Raw genomic sequence first — 23,407 nt, 5'->3', positions numbered from 1 at the left:
CTGTTTGGTATAAAGCCAGTTTGAGCACCTTCCATTGTAATCTTTTTGTATCCATACAACTAAATGCAACATCACACATCTTTTAAGGTGAGACTGCTAGAAAGTGTGAATCATTACACTCATTTGTACAATTCATCTCACTACAATGCTATGCTTTTCAGTCAGCCCTCGAGCATGCCATTCAGAACAGCTTTTAACCATTTCTGCCTTTAGATGTGTTAGAGATCTTTCTTACTGGTGTCTTCTGGTGTATTTCTGTGGATGAATTATGCTACATAAATAATTCCTTTCACCTTCACTGTTTCATAACCACTGTTACAATGTTCACAAGATTATCAAAGAAAACATGTCAAAAGGAATACATTGGGTGTCTACAGAGACAAAAAGAGATTTATGAACCTTCATCTGCATCCCTGCTGTGGTATCAGTACAAACAGGAGCCCCTCCTGATGTCATGGAAATGAAATATGAGCAGACTGTTGTTTTACACTGGGAAGAACCCCTCCAGAAGGGACTCTGCAGGGCACAACCACCTCAAACAGACCAGTGATATGAGCCAGAGCACTTGATACCATTAAATGGCAGCATGAGAGGGGAGTGAGATGAGGCACAGAAAGAGAGAAAGGTTAGAACAGAGGTGTGTGGGAGAAATAATGGATGACCCACTAACGAAACTCTAGCCTTAAAATACTGACATGAAACCTGTTTATTCCACATAAGACAACAAATACTGCCACAGAACATCAGCTGTTTGCTTCAAACTTCTCACAGCCACTTTGTCATTAATAATGTATGCTTTGGAATGTTAAAATTCGAGGGGTGGACAATTAAAGGCCACATCTGAATAATCTTTTGCTGTCTCATACAGTAGCCTACATTATATCATCAAAAAGGTCTATGGTTGAGCTTTGAATTGGATCATGTACAATTTACCTACTGACTTATATCACTGGCAATATAATTTATATGTATTTGTATGATAAATATATATGTACGTATGGATTTTTATCATTAAAACACATTTCTGATGCTCCCAGCCCCCACAGGTATTGTGAAATGGTGCGGTCCATCCGACAAAGGGTTCAGATCATGATTTGATTTTATGATGTAAGACCTTGCGGTGATTTCCTCAGTCAGTGTTTGTTTTTACTTTTCTGTAATCATTCATTGGACCCCCAAGATGGGTGGGGATGGGGGGTCCATTTTGGAAAATGTTGTCTCCCTGCCCACATTTCCTAATGGCTGGCCTGTCTGTCGCCATCTTGGATTTTTTGGAGCCATACCTGTAACTAACCAAACTAGCAGCTAGCATTAGGGTTAGCTGAACCCTTTGATCCAAATATGGTTACTTCTTGCTCTGAAAATCCAAGATGGTGCTGACCAAAATGCTGAGCTCGGGGCCTCGAAACAGTAGACCACAAACCAGTGGGTGACATTACAGTTGCTACATCGAAGCAGTAGATGGTTAACTGTGATAATGCTAATACTAATTTTCACTATTAAAAAACAGTCTGTACAAAATGTACTTGTTGGAAAAACTAAACATCCAACTGATTAGAGGATCTTTTAGACCAACCAAACACTGAACAAGACTTTTGAGGAAACTATGACATTTTAAACTTTGCTGAACTGTAAACACACTGAATTTGCAACAGTTATACCTACGCCTGTAGACTATTCTGTGAATCTTTAGTTACGTTACCAAACCAACATTAGTGTACCAAGCCGTAAACACGTTTATTTCTGCTGTAGCGTTGGGCATTTTAATATGGGGGTCTATGGGGATTGACTCACCTTCAGAGGCAGTTTTAAGTGGCCATCAGAGGAACAGCAGTTTTTGGCACTCCTGTGTTGGCTTCATTTTTCAGCCATGGAGCTTGAAGCTTGGTGGTGGCTTGAGCATTTACAAATATTAATTCAAGGTCCATTTGCTAGGTTTTTCCAGATCATTCAACCAGTTCAAGTGCTTGACAGCTTTTGAAAAGGCTGGTAATGAGACTCTGAGTTCAATTTTTTGTCACATTGAAAGATCAAGAGTTAACTTTATTATAGCCTAAGATATCTGTCCTTTTTCTTTTTTTTGGAAGGAACCAAGAAGGAACCAGTGTGCTCGGAGCAGAGATGGTTTTAGTTGACTAATGTATGAAAAACATGCCACTGTAAGAACAGTGGTTACATAAGCTTCAAAAACAGCCACAACTCATCCACGCGACAGTGACGGTCCTCAACTGACCAATCGTCGGACTGCAGTGTTTCTACCTTTTCCACCTTTTAGTACCAGATCTGTGTGCTAGGTACCCCAACAGAGGGGTGACTAAAAATGGGACGGTAAGGAACCATCCACACATCCACAATTTTTCACATTGGAAACAGAAAAATAACCATTCCACTGTGTACTGAACTATAAATAAAATGTATTATTATTATTATTATTATTGTTATTATTATTATTATTATTATAAACTGAACTGCAGTTCAAAGCAGTGAATCTGCACCTGGTCCCATCTCAAGCACTGTGATGTGTTCATGTCAATTTGTCCCCAGTATGCAAACAGTGGTGGGGATAAAACAACAGCTTCAACATTAGATTTTTAGAGACATTGTTTAATGGCCACTGGATTTTTTTCAGATTAGGCAGGTAATGTATTTCCACTTATTTTTCCCACCCCCTCACAGCTGTAATTATGTTATGACCTGCAGATATGAATCACTAACCAGCATGCTGATGACGTCCTGGCAGTGATTGTTTCGAGAACAGCAGCTGTGTAGAATGTGGGAGTGCTGTCGATCTGTTTAAAGGCATGTCCTGACAACACTGACTAGATCATTAGTGTGCACCTGTCAGACATCATTACACTCTCACATCTCCCCTAGTGCATCGTGACTTCGAATCACACACCTGCAGCTCAGGCTAGCCGAGGTCTCAGCTACCATAAGTCAATGTGAAATGAATAAGGTAGGCAAAATGAAGACAAGTTTCCAGCAAGTAATGCCAAAGTTGCTCAATAATTTATTCGGGTTAACATTTTACAAAACAAAATGTACACGATATAAAAACAATTTCTTGTTTGAACTTACCAACCAACCATTCAGCAAACCCAGAAATACACCCAACTGTGACAAGCAAACAACTTTGGTGAGGAGTGAAAAACAATCTAAACCTGCACAGCTGAATTCTGCAGCCTGAATGTGTCAGTCCATAAATGTCACATTTGTGGCACATGTTAACTGTAGTCCCAATGACATACCTAACTGAACATTGGGCAGTTTCTAACCTAGAATAATAACAATGGTCTTCTTTTGATCAACAAAAATGTTGTCTTAATATTCCCAAAAGGGTATGTGGGTGAACATCATGCAACATAAAAATATGGGGTTAAGTGTGACACTGAAACTTGAAAGGAACAGGAACGATGCTTGGGCCAGGCCTGCAGGTTTCTGTTGGCACTACAATTGTAACAAGTAGTGGTTGGTACAAAATATCCTTCAATGTTGGAGTGAGTGCATCAGTGATTGTTAATCATATATTGCACAGGTTTTCCTCTGTTGCCCCCTCTGGAGCTTTATGTCTCTCTGCTGTGCTCCCTTAAGGATAGGACATGAGGAGAGGGAAGACGTAATCCCAAACGTCTGCCAAAAAGTCTCATGAGTGAAGGAAGGTGTTAATATTTGGAAAAGACTGTTGAGGCCATCGTCTGAACTTGGTTTAGACATCCCAACTTGTCTGAAGGACTGACAAGCTTCTCTCTGGTTTCACCTACCAAAGTTCCAAAATATCACAGACATGGCTGCTGAGAAGGTCCACAGACAAGAATGGTTGCAAAGTAAACTCTATCCCCAGCACAGCTGCAACTCTTTGCCTCATCTCTTCTTCTTGCTGTGTCGGAGCATCTTCTTCCTCCTCAGGATCATCTCATATAACTTCTCCAGACCTGGCTGTAGGCCCTGACCATCCAACGCAGAGCAGCCCTGTGTGTGGTGCAGCGTGGATGAGCTCAGCTCGTGGAGAGCCAGAACCTTTTCCACCTGAAACACAGGAGACACAAGACATGCTGTCAGGTCACAACCTGACACTTATTCTGGCAAATCTGATCACCTTAAAACCATAACTCATTGCCAAACAAGTCTTTCAATGATACAGACTGTTAACTACTGACTTATATTGGTTTCTATAACATGACACAAATACTCTGATCAGAGTCCATGTACAGGTACACAACAGGTTTTGTTATTTTTCCAATAATGGATCTTAAAGCATGATTTCATGCTCATAAGGACAACTCTGGTGATATTTTGATACAAAGCTCCTAATAGCTGCCAAAAATTAATCTGTAACTGTCATAGATCAATGAAGAACTAATACCAGCTGAGGTTTAACAAACCTTTTTAGGCAGCTTTATATGCCCTTTTCCCTATATGGAGGACACAAAATGGGCTCAAACTTATTTAAGATCCACTGGAGCTACTTCTTAGTTGCCACAAAATGTTGACAGGCAAAGAGGTGATACAAGGACCCATGAAATTTGGACAGTAAAGGCCTGATTGCTCAGCCTGTTCTCATTACTAGGTCGTCAAATATCCAACACTTTGTCATACCCTTTGGCACAGCTGAAACAGACAATCCGTGGTTAATGTTGTGAAACAGTGGGGGTTGGGTTTAGGCAACAAAACTACTTGGTTAGGTTAAGAAAAAAAACATGCTTTACCCATGTAAAAATATGTATATTTGTTACCAAATGTAGTGACATAAATACAACATGGTTGTGACACTTTGCATTAAAAACAACACTGGTTTTTGGCTTCACATGGGGCGTAAAGTGCGGCCTCCTGGGTAATAGTATGATTTTGTTTGACAGATCCACCTCCCCTCCCTCTAAACCTATGGGCACTTTTTCACTCTTTATACCACATCAGTTGCTCTCGGCATCAACTATTGCCGCAGACCAGTCTATACTGAACTTAAAGCCTGAGGTGTCTCATAAAGACACTAAAGGGTAGGGGTAGGAATCGATATTATCTAGGGATGAGTTTTGGCCGATACCAATCCGATCCAAGCGCGTATTATACATATTCACTTATTTTGTTGTCAGTCATGTTAGAAAAGGTTTGATCAAGCGATATTACTCTAACAAGAACAACCACTTAATCAGGTTAGTTAGAATGATCCACAATAGTTGGTATGAGAAATTGACCTGTTTATTGTTAAATAAACAAACTTTAAACTTGAACATTAACATTAAATAAAAAATATAGCTGGTTTGCTTTGGCTGCTTTGGCCCCTTAATAAATAGAAAATAAATCAACAAGAAATCTTTAAAATGTCTAACATTGAAATTAAAATAGCAGCAAGACTCCACACACTTGTGCTTTGGCCCCCTAATAAATAAAAAATAGATTAACACCACAAGACATTGTTGACATTTAACAAACAATGCAGCCTTTCCTTTTCAGTTATTTTTGTAGTGTCAGTGCCAGCCTGGTGCTGCTGTTTCCTGTGTGTCTGCATGCTGGCCTGGTGGATTGATAGTAAGTGCTGGAGCGGATCACTAGAATGGACTGCTTGAATCGCGGAGAACTGGGCTGGCCGGAAAACCTGGATCGGACTCCATGAAAAACTGGATCTGAGTTCTGGATTGGCATTTTTCCATGCAGTCCGATCCGATGCCGATGCACGTTTTTTGCTAATATCGGCGGCAGATACCGATCCGAATATTGGATCTGGACATCCCTAATATTATCACGACACTCAAGTCATGATACAATATTATTGCGATTTTAAATTAATGTTGTGATATGCTGAGTATTGTGGTATAATATATTGCAATTTCTTTTTATGTCCCTAAAGGAAAACTTTGGTAATATCTCTTTTCTCTAATGAGATTAAGTTTTCTGCCTGTTCATCTTACCTCAGCCATTTTTTGCAGCAGCAAAATGCATCTAGTGGACTAAAAAGCAATTGACTGTTATTGACTAATATTAATAATTTATATGATAAAAAAATCGAAACTGGGAATAATTAGATTTTGAACTGTTGGCTTGACAAAACAAGCCATCTGAAGTAATCGATTTCAGTGAACATGTCACTATTTTGACATTTTGTAGACTGAACGATTGACAAAATACTCGACAACTTGATCAATAAGAATAAAAATCGTTGCAGCTCTACAGTCAATTTTCTCAGTAACACACTACAAAATGACGGCTCAGATGCTAATGCAGTGTTGGCAATTATTTTGTTTCTAAAGGGAGAAAGGCAGCAATATTCCTGGTTAACAATGTTCTACTATATGATGGTTTTCATCCCTACTGGTGCAATTGATCATCAACCCTAGTGAGAAAATCATCTGGCCAACACAATGTATTGCATCATTCCTTTCAAACGTATTTCTACAAGGATTTTTAAGCAGGCTTACTTAGGAATGAAATATTCAGTTGACAGTCATCAGTATATGGTCATTGTGGATGTTTTTTTTACAAGGCTTTGGAACACCCGCCAACATTTTTCATTTTCCAACTGTGCTGCCACTCCTGGTGAGTTTAGTAACAAACGCACTGTCTATCTGCAGTGACCACCACCATGTCGGGGCTGATTTATATCGTAGCACGTACAAGGCTACACCATTTTAAAGGCCCAGTGTATTCTGAAGTGAACATGGACAGCAGACGCACACTCTGCTCTGTTTGGTCTGTTATTAGTTTTGTTCATATAGCTTTTGTTTATGCATGTGCAGTCAGTACAATTCATCCCTGCATGTAAACCAAGCAGCTATGGCGGCTTGTGGACTTCATAGAGACGTACAAAGACCGTAGCACTTCATAAAAGTGTAACTTGAGTTTTACCTTGAAGTCAAACTCAGTAATGTTGCAGTTTCCATGTGTTGAATCAGTTGCACTTAAGTTTATCTCTGGCTAGCCATTTTATCTTTTATTAGTAAAAGCCAAGAACACCATGATGTAAAACCTTTCAAGACCTTTCTTGAAAATCTATCACTCGTGGATTGGGCTTGGTATTGGGGCTGCATGATATATAAAACAATATCATTGCGATTATTTGCACAGATATTGCGGTATGAGTTGCGATTTTAATGGGAATGGGAAATTTTGCAATTCATTCATACTTCATACAAATATAAATATGATCATGCTGTGATTTTTACTGGGGTCTGAACCAAACAAGCATGTCCTCTTATGCCATTAATGATATCTAGGCTGGGGAATCTCTGTAACACCACAATGCTTCAATTATAATGGGATGTCAACACATTTTACCTTAATCAAAAAACTGGATCCTATACGATTTGTATGTTGAACTCGGCAATGTTGTGGTTTTGATACATTTTTTTAAATAATTGTGCAGCCCTACATGATATAATTTGAATTTTTTGGCTTTTAGTGCTAGTATGATACTTAAGCTTTAGTTCAGATACCAAAGCAATACTTTGACAACAAAAAAAATCCCAATTTCGTGAAAACACACATCACCATTTACCAAAGCCAATACTGACATCTTGTCTTTTCCACCATACAGCTGAAAAGCTTAAGAAATTCAGTTTACAGTTAAGTAATATGAAGTAATATAGACTGAAGAAGCTACAATAGCTAAATCAGCTCTATACAACAATACCAAGCCATTTATGTGACAATAATTACCTCTGAAGCTGACGCAGCTCCATCCAGGTCCTGTTTGTTTGCCAGAACCAGCACAGGCACCCCCAAGTTTTCCGCTGACCGGGTGATCCGGTGGAGCTCCACTTTGGCCTCCTCCATTCGCTCTGCCTCAGCTGCATCCACCACGAATACCAGTCCGTCCGTCCTCCTGGTGTATGATTTCCAGAGGGGCCTCAGTTTGTCCTGACCGCCGACGTCCCAAACCTGGAACGTGGTGGTGTTGGTTTTGGAGTTCCCCATGGGCACTTTAATCCGCTCCATGTTGAAGCCTTTGGTGGGGATCGTCTCAACAAACTCCCGTAACTTGAGTCTGTAGAGGAGCGAGGTTTTCCCTGCAGAGTCCAAACCAATCACTACTACATGTAAAGACTGAAAGCTGGGGAGGAATGGGGTGTTGGGGGCAATTTCTGTTAACTGGTTCCCCATGTTTAAGTCCTGTAAAGTGGAATATTCCCTCTAAAGATTTACAACACAAAATTATTTCCTTTGGCAGGTCTTCCTTTTAACTCCCACGATCTTGTTGTTTTCCTGAGCCCTTGTCTAACTTGCTTTCTGTGTCCTTGGCAGCAAAAAAAGTGTATGTCTGGACACTTTGAAGGTGGCAGGAGGGACAGGGAGGGGTCGTTTGGCTAGAGAGCAGTTCACACTCCTGGCCTCACTTCAATGGCTGGTGCAGGGTGATGAGGGGATAGACTGCTGGCTGCAGTCTCTGAGGACATGAGATAAAAAAGGAGAGGGGGAGGAAAACATGAGTCAGCTATCTTTACAGGGGAACTGGGCTGTCAGTAATTAAGACTAGCTGAAACTTAGTGCAGCCCCAATCCACTATCTCTCCATGAAGACAGAACAGTACACCAAAGCCACATTTTTTTCACTTTGGAAAAACTGCACATAGAATGAATTAAGGCTCCAGGGTTAGCGCGTTTTATAAATTTAGTGTAACAATTATTTATATCCAATTATGTGCTTGATCAAATATGACTACAGTGCTAATTCCATGTAAAAAAAAAAAACTTGTGTTGTAAACTGCTGGTAATCTTTTGTTCTGACAGGGTGCTCAGTAAATGGTGAGGCATTGCATTTGTACGGCAGAGAGCACTGTCAGCAGATGTTGTGTTTTCTAGCTGTCTCCTGCACAGAACTAGAAAAAACAGGGATCAAATGGAGCCCCTGCTCTGGCTTTTGGTGGCGTCACCAACGCTAATGCTGAGTGAGTTAGTTACCCAATCAGGCACAAACGTTACAAGTCCTGGTTGAAATTCGGTTAGAAATACAGCCACAAAACCGAAGCACAAGAGAAAAAAGTTCACATGCATTCAGACATTTCTGAGCAATTGTAGTACAAACCAATAAGTTACAGTTTAGTTAGTAGCCTAAGTCTAATTCGGTAAGAAGTGTATAGTTCTTCTCTTTGTGCTTCGCGGCGGAAGGACTCAAAGGAGCGGAGCCGCCGGTCTAATCACAGACAGCCGCTCTACAAAAAAGTCAACACACGTTTAGGTTATTTGGATTTAATGTTATTATTTCTCACCTGTCGGCACTTCCAAGCTCTTTATTATAGTTGACATTGTTGCATTGCGACGAGTTTACGAACAGTATCCAAGTTTTAACACAAAAATAATCACGATATATTCCTTTTCAAAGCTGCGCCGGGCAAACCGTGTGTGCGTGTCGCGTTGGTCCAGAGACGACTGGCAGTGAGAGAAGTAGCGCCGCCGCCGAGAAAAGCACGACCAACCCCCCCGCTGCTGACGTAACAGCAGCAGGAGGGACAGAGAGAGCGAGAGGACCGGGCACAATGGAAGACAGATAGTCGTCTGTGACATTAGGGACTTGTGTAATCATTTAAATATTCTTTATTTTGAAGCACAATTTAAAATGCTGTTTTTGAATTTGATTTGCCATTGCTGTGTTTGTATGCACTGGTGGAAGAAGTAGGCTATTAATTCCCTTTATTTGAGTTATACTAGCAATACCATAATGAAAAACTATACAATGTAAAAGGGCCCATAGGCCCATTCAGTGTAGGTGATTGTATTTTCATCCAATCGCCAGACAAAATGTTGGCATTTTACATTTCTGCAAATCACAGATACGTTGCATTTGTATGTTATAGCAAATATGTTGAAACTTTAGTTTCTAAAATTGCTGTGGTTATTGTATGCTTATGTTTGGGCACAAAAAACCCTTGGTTATAGTTCAGAAAATATCATGTTTTGCCTTTAAAATTACCTCGTTTGGTACCACAAAAAGTGCAGAAAGAGCAGCAACTAAAAAAAACACCCATGTCCAGCAGCACAAAAATGCTTGAACACAGTGTCAGGTCACTAAATACACATGTTCAGCAGCACATAATCCGCTGCAAACACCGACCACCAGTCACTAAAAAACAACAGCTGTTGTTGGTCTCAAAAAAGTGGTATGCAGCTAGATGCTGCACCATCCACCATCCTCGTGATGACAAAAACCCTTTCAAACACAGATAACGCTATAGGGCCATGACGAAGTCCCTTCTTTATGCTGCCTTTGAATTTTTACACAGAACCAAACAAAGGCGGCATCTTGCAGTGCCAGTGTTTGATTTTAGGCCGCATGCTGGCATCCTGGAGGCAAAAGAGGTGTGACGGGCATAACAAAACAGCGTCGGCCTCTAGTGTGACATGTAACTATACATCGGAAATGCTTTATAAACAATAGCAATGGCATAACATGGCAATAACATCTCTGCTATATGGCAGTTGATCTTGTCCTCTGCTGGAAGGGTAAGGAGCTCCCAGACTTCATTGTTTTTCTAATTTGCCAACATTTACAACTGCTGTTTTTCTTTTTGTGTTAGCTGCTAACTGCTATCAGCTACTTTTTAAATCAATCCTGCCGGCACTACTACTACCTCAGATGCTTGCTTAAAGGCGAGACAGCTCTGTCCTCCCATTTTGCGATTGTAAGTTTTATACAGATCGACAAGGCAGAATAATGGTGTGAAATTCCCACTTTGAAGACACAGTGTAAAAGGGGCTAAAGCACATACAGCCTACTACATTACTTTCAGAACACTGTTATGATACAAATGTAACACAGTCAATACATTTGCAGAAATGTAGAATGCCAACATTTTCCTCTGGTGACTGGCCTGTATATACATTATTTTGATAATTATTGTAATTATTGATATTACAATTGTAACATTAATATGTAAGCAGCATTTTGATGTTGCAGCATTGTGGAGCTAGTATTAACCTTTTTAATTCTGCTTAACAGAAGAGGAGTCTTTCATGAGCGAGTTGAGGGGCTGTAGCAAGTTCAGACATGTCTGTAATAGCAGCAGGACACAGAGAACTGAATTAGAAGTATCTAAATGGCAGATATTACATTTACAAATTTGGAAAAATTAGTGTTAGGGAATTTTATGGATATGGACACAACCGAGTTTTGATCATGTAAGTACCTGTGCTGCTGTGGTCCCACATTTTCATGGGAACTGTACTTTTTCTGCGCAATGTACTCGTTACTCTTACTCACACTCAGAAGATTTCAATTTTTAATAGCAACTGCTGCAGTGGATCTGATCCATCCTGTAAAGTAAATCCCAGGGACACAGATTGCATTGAGAGAGAACAGAAGCCAGCCCTGACATGATGTCATGACTTCAGCTCTCTCTTTGTACAAACCCTGTGCACAGAGACAGCATCAACAGCAGCTGTGGAATAAGTAGAATTAATAATTATGATAGGAAAAAGAAAGGTTGCTTCTTCTCCTCAAAACAAGACATGTTCAGATTAGAAGGAGCTATAATGGCCAATTTTAAAAGGTTTCATCCTGGTCACAGCTGGAGTGCCGACAGGTCATCATGGGTCAGTATGAGCCATCTATGACATAATGGCTCAGCTGTATTGATTTGCATGACAATGGTCTTCGTAGTCCTCTCCTGATACCAGACACTCATTATGGTAACAATGTGTGTGTGTGTGTGTGTGTGTGTGTGTGTCCTCTCAAAACACAGCAAGTCAGTCAGCCTGGCTCCAGTCAATAGGTCATTACTTGTTTCAAACACACACACACACAAAATAATTAAGACATAATATTTTATCATTATTGTTTGGAGCTGTTTGATCTTATTGTGGAAATCGATCCTGATGGTCCTGATTTTAACAAGATGACCCTGCTGTCACATGTTTTGTAAATTCAATGTAAAATTAATAGTATCAGCGTCATGGAAGGTTCATATTCAGATGTGTGTGTGTATGTGTGCGTGTGTGTGACAACCTGCCAAACTGTTATCAGGTGTGTCAGGTGTGACTAGCAGGAGGATAGATATGAGCATACATACATATATGTAGACACACACACACACACACACACACACACACATCTGAATATAAAGCTTCCATGACGTTGATACTATCAGTATGCAGATTGTATAGTTGTCATGTCACCTCAGCAAACATCATGTTGTCCTCTTTAACTCATGGTTGTCCCACAGGAGTGGGTTTTGTCTGTCAGTACTTTTGAAGTTGAGAAATCAAAATAAGAAAAACTGACAAGTTCCATACTTATTCAGATAGTTCTTTATTTATAATCATCATAACTTAGCTAATATTTCATTTAATTTAGGACAGAGTCATTCACAGCTGTTTTATGTTACAACATGTAACACAAATAGGTAAAGATAAGTAATAATAAAAACAAGGTTAAAAAAACATGACTGTATTTATCCAAGTAAGATAGAAAATGTATTGTTTTGGTATTGTTACAGAAACTTGGGTTTGAGCTGTTGAGCTGTCATTCAGTTTTTTGGATTGCATAATTTGTTGCTGCTTATTTTGGCTACAAATTACAACCAACCAGTTTAGCCATTACAAGGCTGGGAGGCTTATAATTCCAAATTACACAAAAATAGAGAGCTGCTATAGAATCATCACCCAGCACATTTATTTTCAGGGTAGAGCCAGGAGCTGTAAAAATCTCCTCTCTAGATGATCCAGACTGAAGCCATCTCCTTCCATTGTTACCTCTTTTGGAAAGATTATTCAGACTAAACTGCCCCCAAAACAACCTCTGTGGTTTAAATGAGGGGAAACTTACCAGCTTGACCAAATGTTCCTGCCTAATAAAGAAGCAGCTTCCTTTTCTTTCATGTCCTTGTGCAGAAGTGGTTAATTTGCTTTCCTGATCCCAGAGCAGTCAGCCAGGCAGGCCATCATTCCTTATTGCACAGTGAGGTAGTGCACTCTGCTGTCCGCAGGAGGAATGGCAGCCCGGATGGGTGTTCTGACCTGACCAACCTTACAATGAAGTAAAAATATTTGGTGTTATTCATACATAGCTCCACTTTATGTTGTGTGTGATTTTGATCTTTTCTTTGCTTGATATAGAGCTTTAAATAGATTATGATATATTATCATCATATCATTAACATCAGCTCCAGGCTCCTGAAGTCCTGCACAGACCCACTGAGCGGGATAGTTGAAACCATCTTCAACTTGAGCCTGAGGCTGGGGAAAAGTACCACAGGTGTTGAAGACATCCTGCGTGGTACCTGTGCCCAAGACTCTGCACCCCAAGGACTTCAGTAGCTTCAGAGCAGTGGCATTAACATCGCACCTCATGAAGAGTCTGGAACTCCTGGTCCTGTCTCGTCTCCGCCCCCCAGTAGGCCCTTCAATGGACCTGCTGCAGTTTGCCTACCAGCCTGGCATTGGGGTGGACACCGCCATCATCTTTCTCCTGCATAGAGATCTTTATCACCTGGAGAAGCCCGGAAGCTCTGTGAGAATCATGTTCTTTGATTTCTCCAGTGCTTTCAACACCATACAGCCTGCGCTTCTGAGGGACAAACTGGAGCACATAGGGGTGGCTAATCACCTCACATCCTGGATCCTGGACTACCTCACGGACCGGCCGCAGTATGTCAGGACCCAGGATTGTGTATCGGACTTGGATGTCTGCAGTACGGGGGCCCCACAGGGGACGGTGCTGGCACCGTTCCCCTTCACCCTCTACACTGCAGACTTTTCATACGACACCCCCACCTGTCATCTGCAGTTCTCCGACGACTCTGCCATAGTCAGCCTCATCACAGATGGGGACGACAGGGAGTACAGAGAACTGAACCAGGACTTTGTGGACTGGTGCCTGAGGAACCACCTTTAGATCAATGTGGGGAAAACCAAAGAGCTGGTGGTGGATTTCTGCAGGCGCAGACTCCTCCCCCCAACACCGGTGAACATCCGGGGAAAGGACATTGAGATGGTGACATCTTATAAGTACCTGGGTGTTCATCTTAACAATAAACTGGACTGGACTAATCACATAACAGCACTATACAGGATAGGCCAAAGCAGACTCTACCTGCTGAGGTGGGTCAGGTCTTTTGGAGTGCAGGGGGCACTCCTGAAGACCTTCTTTGACACTGTGGTGGCATCAGCCATCTTTTATGGAGTGGTCTGCTGGGGCAGCAGCATCTCAGCTGCAGATAGGAAGAGACTGGACAAGCTGATCAAGAAGGCCAGCTCTGTCCTGAGATGCTCTCTGGACTCTGTGCAGGTGGTGGGAGAAAGGAGAATGACAGCCAAGCTGTCATCTCTGAGGACTAACGACTCCCATCCTCTGCAGGAGGAGATAAAAGCTCTGGAGAGCTCCTTCAGCGATAGACTGATTCACCCAAAGTGTGTGAAGGAATGCTATCGCAGGTCCTTCCTACCTGCTGCTGTCAGGCTACATAACCAGCACTGCTCACAGTAGACTGCACCATGAACACTTTAGGGACACCATAATAAGCATTACTGTCCCCCTTGTTGTTGTCTATTTGCACATAAAATCAATTTGCACTAAATATGCTCACTTTAATCCACTGCTCATTATTATCATTATTATTATTATTATTACTATTATTTATTGCTGTTTCTTGTATTTTTTGTACTTTTATTGCATGCCTAGTTTTTCAAGTTTTTTAAATTTTGAAATCTTGAATCTGACTCTTTCCCCCTTTTCTGCTGTAACACTGGCATTTCTCAATTGCGGGATCAATAAAGGTGTATCTTATCTTATCTTATTTTATCTTATTTAATATTAAACTTTTAACTCAGCATTCCATAAAATTTTAATACAAGGTTTTTGTTTTTCATGAGGTTTTCTTTTTGACTTTTTTCAGATGCCAGTTTTATTTTTATTTTTTTTATTTATTTTTTTTCCTTGCATTGCTCTTCCCCTTATGTCCCATATCAATTACCAACAGTGTAACTGTCCACAGTGTTTGTGAACAGACTCCTTATTTGATGGGTTGATGCAGCCTATGACTCAGGTATAAAGATATTATTGTTTTTAACAGCCCAGTCCCCAGAGGAAATTGTGGGCATTGTATGTTTCTACAAAACAAGAATATGTTACATTTGCATGTTTCATATATATCTTTCAAAGTTTCTAAAGTAATGTAGTATATGAGCTGACTTTGTCATTGGGAGGTGGAGCGGATGGTTGATGAAGTGACACCTAGGCAAGACACCCTTGCCAAGCTGCAGACCACCATTTGAGACCAGCAAACAACAAAACCAGTTGTGTGTTAGTGACCTGTTTCTTTTTTTTCCAGTGGCTTATTGGGCACCAAAAGTGGGTGTTGTTTTATAGTGACCCGTTTCTGTTGTCCCGGCAGATTTTAAGGCATCAATTGCGGGTGTTTTTAGTGACCCATTATTTTTTTCTGAACAGCGTTTTGGCCACTAATAGTAGACCAGATAGTACATACAATAGTAGACCAATATTTTTTAGCAACCCATGGCTGTTTTCCTGGCAGCTTTTGAGGCACACAGTGTGGGTATTTTTTAGCGAGTCATTCCTGTTTTTTCCGCAGCTTTTTGTGCACCAAACATGGGTGTTTTTTAGCAACTCGTTGCTGTTTTCCCGGCAGCTTTTTAGGCACCAATTGTAGGTGGGGTTTTTTAGCGACCTGTTGCTGTTGTCCCAGCAACTTTTTAGGCAACAATTGTGGGCGTGTTTTTATAGCCACCCATCACTGTTTATCCCGCAGATTTTTGGCACCAAAAGTAGTTGATTTTTAGTGAATCCATTGCTGTTGTCCTGGTGGTTTTTAAGGCACCAATTGTGGGTGTTTTTGACCTATCACAGTTTTTCTAACAGCTTTTTGGTCACTAATAGTCTGTATTTTTTAGCGACCCATTGCTGTTTTTATTGCAGCTTTTGAAGCACTCATTGTGGGTGTTTATATAGCAACCCATCGCTGCTTTTCTACCGGCATTTTAGGTACCAAAGGTGGGTGTTTTTTGGTGACCCATTCCTGTCTTCCTGGTGGCTTTTAGGTACCCAATATGGGTATTTTAAGCAAGTCATTGCTGTTTTTCCAGCAGCTTTTTGGGTATCAAATGTGGGTGTTCTTTAGTGACCTTTCACTGTTTTCCAGGTAGCTTTTTCGGCACCAAACGTGGATGTTTTTAGCAAGTCGTTGCTATTTTTCTATTGGGCATAGTGACATGACAAGCAGTATTTTAAGCCAAAACTATAATTTACTGAAATGTAAAGAAATGTGAGGTATCAGTGTATCTGCTACATAATTATGCACAAATGTAACATACCAGTGGTTTGAAAACTTACAATGCCAACATTTTTTCTGGTGATTGAGTTGTGTTTGATGTTGTTGTTCATAAACTTACTGCTGACAGTATGCAGGAGTAATTCTCCTGAAGTTAATATCTGCTGTATGGCTATGGAAAATGCATGAGAGAGTTAATAAGAACATAAACCCAGGATCACACAGAGAATCACACACACACATCGGGAGGTGGGACCATTGTAAGTGAGCCATGGGGGTTGTGAACAATGATTGATCCTTCCTACCTTTCTGTTTCTCTCTTACAAAAGCTGCCCAGGAGAGCATTATGTTGCCTGGAAACTTGCCTGGACCTTAACAAGGTCAGAGACAGGAGAGAGGTAAAGAGAGACTGACACCTCAGCCTCCACCAGTCCTCCACTGTGAATTCCACAGCTGCTTTTTCTCCAGGTTTAAACAAAGGTCAGGTGAGTAAATGCTCTTATGTGCTCGCTCATTATTTCTCAGGTGTCACTGCACTAAATTGTATTGACTGCTGACACATATTTAATTTTCTTTCAGCAAAAAATTGCATGTTTTATCTCATGGCCATGTGTCTTACCCAAATACATGATATTGAAAGTATAGTGTATTTGCAGATTAAGCAAAGCTATTCCCTTGATTTATACATTAAATTGTGTTAATTCAGACACCAAAGATCTTTGGTTAAAGCTAGAAAATCTTGCAGTGTAAGCTGTGTGATTTGGAAGGATTGGAGAGTGAGTTTCTTCTGTACTCTACATACTATGATGATTTAAAAGTGTCAACTTTTCATGAAATGGATCACAAACAATTACATTTAAAGTGTATAGGTGATCAGAAATCATAAAGACTGTTTAAAATTACTGTCATTATGTTTGCCATGAAGCAAAGACTGTCCAGTTAGGGTTTACTTTAATTTCCACAGAGGGTTACAATCCCATGATTTATGGGTTATATAAGAAACCAACAAAAACTTCTGAAATACATCATGTGAAGTGATAATCTTAATTATTGGACTTTTTCATTAGAAAATGTGTATGTGCTGCATTCTGTATCTGGTTTATATGAAATGCAAACCCAAGCAGGCCAGGCATATTTAGATGCATGATACAGTGATTAAATTGAATAATCATCTTATTAATAAAATAAGTCAAAGTAGTGATTAGCTGTGATAGGATATCCAATGTGTGCCAGCCAGGTGACAGGAGTGGCACTGAGAGTAATACAGGAAGAGATCAGTAATCAGAGGAGCTGACAGTGGTTGGGAGTTACTGTATCAGGTGACTGTAATGTCAGATCAAAACCTGTAGACACAATGCAGTTAGACAGAGAGGAAGCAGCTGTACATGTAAATATTATTTTGGTACTACAACAAAATATCTTGTATTGTATGTGGATTAAGCTACCTGCTACCTTTTAACATTTAAAAGCTGTTACCACAGCATCTACACTAACAGCTGCTGTTTTATCAGCAGAAATAGATTCAGTGTTGTACCAGCTACTTCATATGCTGTCCGCAATCCATTTAAAGTAATACACCTTAGGATACTGGTTTATTTGCAGCCCAGTCGCCATAAGAAAATGTTGGTGTTCTGACAAATGGAGCTACCCGCTCAGAATGACCTACCAGTAGCAAAGAATCTATCAGAATGGACTACAAGTTCTATAAATGTAGGTAAAAGTAGAGCAGCACATTCTGTCAGGTAGAAATATCTATCACAATGTGGTTAAAAGTAGAGTAGGCCATTATATAGGATAGGAATTATCCAGCAGGATATGCTACTACCTCTATAAATGTGGTTAAAAGTATGGTTGTGTCACCTGGTATGGTTTTGGTGGGTTTATTTCATCACTTAAACGTACCATGAATGAACAGTTTGTGTTAGTAGGTCATTCTGAGTGGTAGCTCTATTTGTCAGAACCATGTGTAAGAGCCAAATATGTCCTTTCATTTAGCAAACATTAATTTTTATTTACCATGTGAGTACATGGGGTGGCTATGTGCTGGTATTTTGGGCTTAGTGAATAAAGGTCAGAGGGACATTGTTGCTGCCAGGTGTTTGAACCGGAATGGCAAATGGTTTTTGACCGTTGTGGCACGGAAGACTGTTCGACATGCTGAAAGCTGTGTTTTTGGTTTTTAGGATGAAAATGAAGAAATGGACAATTATTTAACCTTAGGCATGCTGGTCATTTCCTGGAAATTATTACAGGTCATTTCCTGAATGTAACACAACAAAGGGAAGCTGTGGTATTAACCCTGGGCAGGTTTCCAGACTATCAAAGGGCTGACATATAGAAACAGCCAACCATTCACACTCACATTCACACCTACAGCCAATTTAGATTCACCAGTTCATGTAACCTGCATGTCTTTGGACTGTGGGAGGAAGCCCATGTACCCAGAGAAAACTCACGCTGACACGGGGAGAACATGCAAACTCTGCATGGAGGGGCTCCCCCACTCCAGGGTTCAGACCCACACCAACTCATGTACAATGATGTAATAATGTGCGAACATATCTGTGGTTTGCATACAAGTACAATGTCAGCATTTTTTTTTGGCAATTGGCAACGATGGGACACAGAAAGCGGATTAGGCCATGTTGAACTGCACTTAGAGGAAATTCAGAAGGAGCTTTACAGTGTTACACAATTAGAGGAATCACACCCAACACCTTAAAGAGTCCCGTGATTTAGTGTTGCACTGTCATAAAGTTGGGTGACTTGGGAGAGACACATTCAAAACAGAATGGTTACAATCAATGCATCAGTGGCTATAAGACCTTATGTCAAGCCCCAAACACACTACATTCCCATAATACAACTCAGTAGCATCTTCCCTGCATGGGAAATGCCACTAACTCCACATTATAATGCTTGCAATAATAATGATAATAATAATAATAAAAATCCGTCATGAATTGGAATAGTCTAGCCCAAGTCAAGATACATGTTGATGATCAATCTATTCACAAGACAAAATGATGGATTGTATGTTTTCTGCAACCCAGGGAAACGTTACATTTGTATATTATTATGTAGTGGGTACATTAAACTTTATGTTTTGACAACACTGTGATGAATAAGTGATTAGGTTTAGGCACAAAAACCACTTGGTTATAATTAGGTAAAGATCATGTTTTGAAATACGTAGTTCTGGGGACACTATCCCTAAAGACCGTTAAAGACTGTTTACCTTTGGGGGCTAAAAAGCTGCTGGAAAATGCTGCAACGACTGCTGTTTTTGTTGGTCTGAAACAGCGGTGGTTTGCAGGTTAGTAGGTGTTTTGCCTAGGGGCCACGCCATCCACCATCTTTCCAGCAGCAGGCAGCATATTGCAGCCTCAGAGCCAAATATTTAGCATGCCAAAGCTGCTCTGTGTCAGCTGGGTATGTAAATAGGCAACTGTTTGCTAACACATTAGCCTTATATAATATGTTGGTGTTGTGTTTGAACCTTGTTCCCCCAAATGGCCTCAATACATGTTATTGCAGATATAAATACTCAATTTGATGTATATTGTATATTTTTTTGTACATTGTATATTTTGTATATTCCACTTTCTTGTCTAATTTTTGAGTATTTGTCAATAGTGGTACAATAAGAGCAAGTCTACCGAAGTCAAATTCCTTGAATGTACGCACATACTTGGCCAATAAAGCCTATTCTGATTCTGATTCTGATTAACAATTAGCATTTAGCTTGCAGTCCTGTTTTTATATACTCCGTGTATTATTCTTTGTGTGACCTAATGTGTGAGCAAACCATGGTTGTTTTTGTTCTTAACACAATTAACAAAGTCACTCATCCAGTGAATACTCCTCTAGCTGTAGCTGTACATTGGGATGTCGGCAATGCACTGGGAGGCCAGACGGCGTCAGAGTGCTGTGGACCGCAGGATGACCAGAGACAAACAACAGGTAAATAACAACACAACCAGATCCTGTGTACCTTAGTGCTTCCATCATATTCTCCTGTAGGACTCATGCATTTGCATCTATGGTGATATTTCAAACAGTGAAAGTATTTACAGGAGTGTTGTAGTTATTAATTTAGAGTAAGTAATCATTTAACAATCTAGAACAGCATGTGCATCATTTACTGTTTGTGGACGATGTAGACAAAAATTAAAAATGGAACTTCTACAGTGGGCATTCAATTCTTAAGATATTTTTTTCAAACCAGAGGCCTATAGACTGGTAGGTGAAAGGTTGATCCAGCAGTCTGTCTGGTCTACTTTATTATTGAACAACAGCAGGGCTAATTTGAAACTGAGAAGGGACATGTGACACCCCAGCATGGGGTCAAACTTGTTTCCTGTGGGAATCTGACAGCTTGTATCCTGTTGCTGATTTCCAGGATGTATTCAGACCAAAAACCATATTTGTTTTCTCAGTTGGATTTAGTAGTTACTCTGTTTCATTTTTTGAGACCTGAGTTAAGACGCATTGACTTCAATTACATATACATTTATTTCAAGATAGGACACTAATAGGCACTTGAAAGAAACAAATGAGAATTACAGACTTTGACAGAATTTAATAAAAGGTATTCTGTGTATTTTGTGACTAAACATGTGCTTCACACACATCTTCAACCTGGCAGCATAGAAGATCTTTACAGTCAAAACAGTTTCAAGATTAGTGTCACCAGTTCAGTATATGACCCAATGTCTCCCCTTCTGTTTCTATGATGCTGAATAAAATCCAGAAAACTTACAACTTACAAACTTACAAGCTTGCCATTTTCTTTTAACTGTGCTCTTTTGCACTGGTTTGCTGTATTTGGAGTGTTTACTTCAGGTTACCTGTCACTTTACAGCTGCTGCAGAGGGATTCTGAGACCAGCTGCAATGCAACAGAGTCAAACACAACACAGGAGCAAACAGGTATCACTATTCTTGACATGGATATATTCAGAATGCAGTTGGACAATGAAACATCTATCACCATTCATCAAAAAACGCAAGTTGTACTTCCTATTTTGAGAACAGCTTCCTTTAAGGATGAGCTGAAGCTGATCATCAAATACCTTTTTTCCACTGCAGAAACTCCTGTATCTATTACCATGAGCGTTTTTGTTCCACTGTCCTTGGGTCGCTTTGGGGACAAGTGTCTGGAACTTAATTTAAGCACTGCTCAGGAGGCGATACTTGATGCTGTTGCGGCTAGAAACAGGACTGATGAGTGCAGAGTTTGTGTAGTTTGCTGAACAACAAAACAGTTAGCAAAAAGAGGCTAAACGGCTCTGCAGAGCTTAAGATCACAGCAGAGTTAGTAATAGTTTTAGTCTAGTTGTAGTTGACAGACATTAATGACATTTTAGTCAACTTTTAGTTATTATGTTTATAAATATGTTTTGTTTTTTATCTTTAAACAAATCCAGTGAGGCTAATTCATGTATCAGAAATTAGAATCAAGGTGACAGGTTGTATAATTTTTTCTACAACTACAAAAACTTTTTACACACTTACAATCTGTCATTTCTCCAGCAGTTTTTGACAGGTTTGAGGGGTGGTGTACGAGCACACACTTACTGATCGTCTGTTGAAAAGCTCAACATCTCTCAATTTATGCTCTCAAATGCTCTGACACCACAAATAACTAATCTGAGAGGATTTGTGCCCAGGTTCATTGTAAACTCTGCTTTATCGCTGTCTCTGTTGAGAAGCAGAAAAACAACGAAATTTCAGCCTGAGTTCCTTCTTAATCTGCAACATATTAGTCTGGAGGTTTAAACTTGTGTCCTCTCACAGAGTCGGTGATTAAAACTAAACTTTCATCTCTGTCAGAGAAAACTGATCTGACTTCAGACAGTTTACTTACAGCACAGCTACACTCACAAATAACTGAGCATCTGCCTGTCAAACAGCATCAAACCATAAACCTGCTCAAGTCCAGACTGAGTGGAGTCTGCGGAGATCAACAGATGTGAAGAGTGGTGGCCGGTGGCTCCTTGCTCCACTGCTGTTCAGCAGCTAACAGGTGTAGCTGCTCTCAGCCACCGCTGCAGCTAACAAACTCCACAAATCCATTCAGCAGCTCCACCATTGTTTACTGCTGAATTATGGCTCACAACTTGCACCTGCGGCTGATGCTGCTCCGCTGTGAGTGTTTTTGCTGGCTAGTGAAACTACTGTTTATTGGGATTTACCAGCCTGTCACTCATGCAGCATTTGAGGATAGCAACAAGCACCGCTGCTCTCAGCTTTCAATGTCCGATAGCCCACCACTAATATTTTTGTCACATCTTATCACTGAAAATCAAACATAGATTTAATCTTAGTTTTTATTATCAAAATCTTCTTTAAGCTCATCATCATCTTATTTTTGTCATGGAAAAAAGGCAGTTGAAGAAAAATCTTCATCATAGTTTTAGAAATTAACACTGGTTATAATTCACTGTAGGTTTATCACTATGAGCCACACCCAGTGATTTCATCTATTGTTCACATGAAAGTACTGGTTAGTGCAGCTTTAAGCTAAGGAAGACTTACTAAGCCTGCATCCAGTATTTTATGTGTTGTTTCCAGTTGGAGGCCAGTGTCCCCACTGTAAGGGCAACCTGAAGACACAAGTCCATCACAGTGCCAAGGTCCCCAACAGATACTCAGTGAGTATGATGAATCAGCTTCTAGTTGCACGATCACCTATCTTAGGAGAGAACAACTTGCTTGTAAAAGCAGAGCATGTTTTTGAGTATTTTCAGAGGAGTAATGCCTGTTTATCTCACAGTCTTTACAGTATGCCCAGCAGTGGTGAAGACGAGGAGAAAGATCACTGTTCTCTGATAACCACACTGGATTACCGGACCATGTTTGGAGGCTCTGAATCTTATAATTAGTAGATATGGAGTCCACATGTTTAGATAAAATATATGGCAAAGTAAGTACAGACTATCAGACTGACCAGTTTACAGCACTGAAACTGGCTCCCTCCCCTACTGTATTACGCATGAGTTCTCTTTCATTAAATATGTGAACCTCAGAAACCAGATCATTCAAACTACTTGCAGTGGTAAACTGTTCCATGCAGCATCTGATAAAGTCTTACAAAACAAATATCTAGGGAAATCATAATTGTATCACCATGCCGTCAAGCATGCAGACTACCAAATTTCTCCAGTAACAGTAACATAAGGCATCTTGTTCAAAT

At 40.2% G+C, this 23,407-nt stretch overlaps 1 protein-coding gene and 1 long non-coding RNA gene across 2 annotated transcripts; one reads left to right on the top strand and one right to left on the bottom strand.

The window, feature by feature from the left end:
* Positions 1–2,992: 2,992 nt before the first annotated feature.
* LOC117268973 (ADP-ribosylation factor-like protein 4D) lies at positions 2,993–9,378 on the bottom strand. The gene is made up of 3 exons (XM_033645774.2): positions 9,200–9,378; positions 7,651–8,377; positions 2,993–4,026 (listed from the first exon to the last, which is right to left on the bottom strand). Exons 2-3 carry the CDS (start codon positions 8,092–8,094, stop codon positions 3,862–3,864), a joined length of 609 nt encoding a protein of 202 aa, XP_033501665.1. The 5' UTR covers positions 8,095–8,377; positions 9,200–9,378; the 3' UTR covers positions 2,993–3,861.
* Positions 9,379–16,376: 6,998 nt separating this feature from the next.
* Positions 16,377–23,128, top strand: LOC117268133 (uncharacterized). Its single transcript, XR_013488071.1, has 5 exons — positions 16,377–16,695; positions 20,081–20,173; positions 21,075–21,141; positions 22,786–22,865; positions 22,988–23,128. It is a non-coding gene; the product is annotated as an uncharacterized LOC117268133 (long non-coding RNA).
* Positions 23,129–23,407: the final 279 nt, after the last annotated feature.

The sequence above is a fragment of the Epinephelus lanceolatus genome, chromosome 18 (genome assembly GCF_041903045.1).
Source record: "Epinephelus lanceolatus isolate andai-2023 chromosome 18, ASM4190304v1, whole genome shotgun sequence".
NCBI lineage: Eukaryota > Metazoa > Chordata > Actinopteri > Perciformes > Serranidae > Epinephelus > Epinephelus lanceolatus.
Note: the sequence above shows the minus strand (reverse complement) of the source record. Positions and strands in the feature narration are given on the sequence as shown.

Excerpts from the sequence above, each read along its gene's own strand:
- LOC117268973 (XM_033645774.2), bottom strand. The coding sequence starts at position 8,094 with ATGGGGAACCAGTTAACAGAAATTGCCCCCAACACCCCATTCCTCCCC. Across the intron at positions 4,027-7,650 it reads GAGCTGCGTCAGCTTCAGAG|GTGGAAAAGGTTCTGGCTCT; the intron begins GTAATTATTGTC and ends CCTGTGTTTCAG.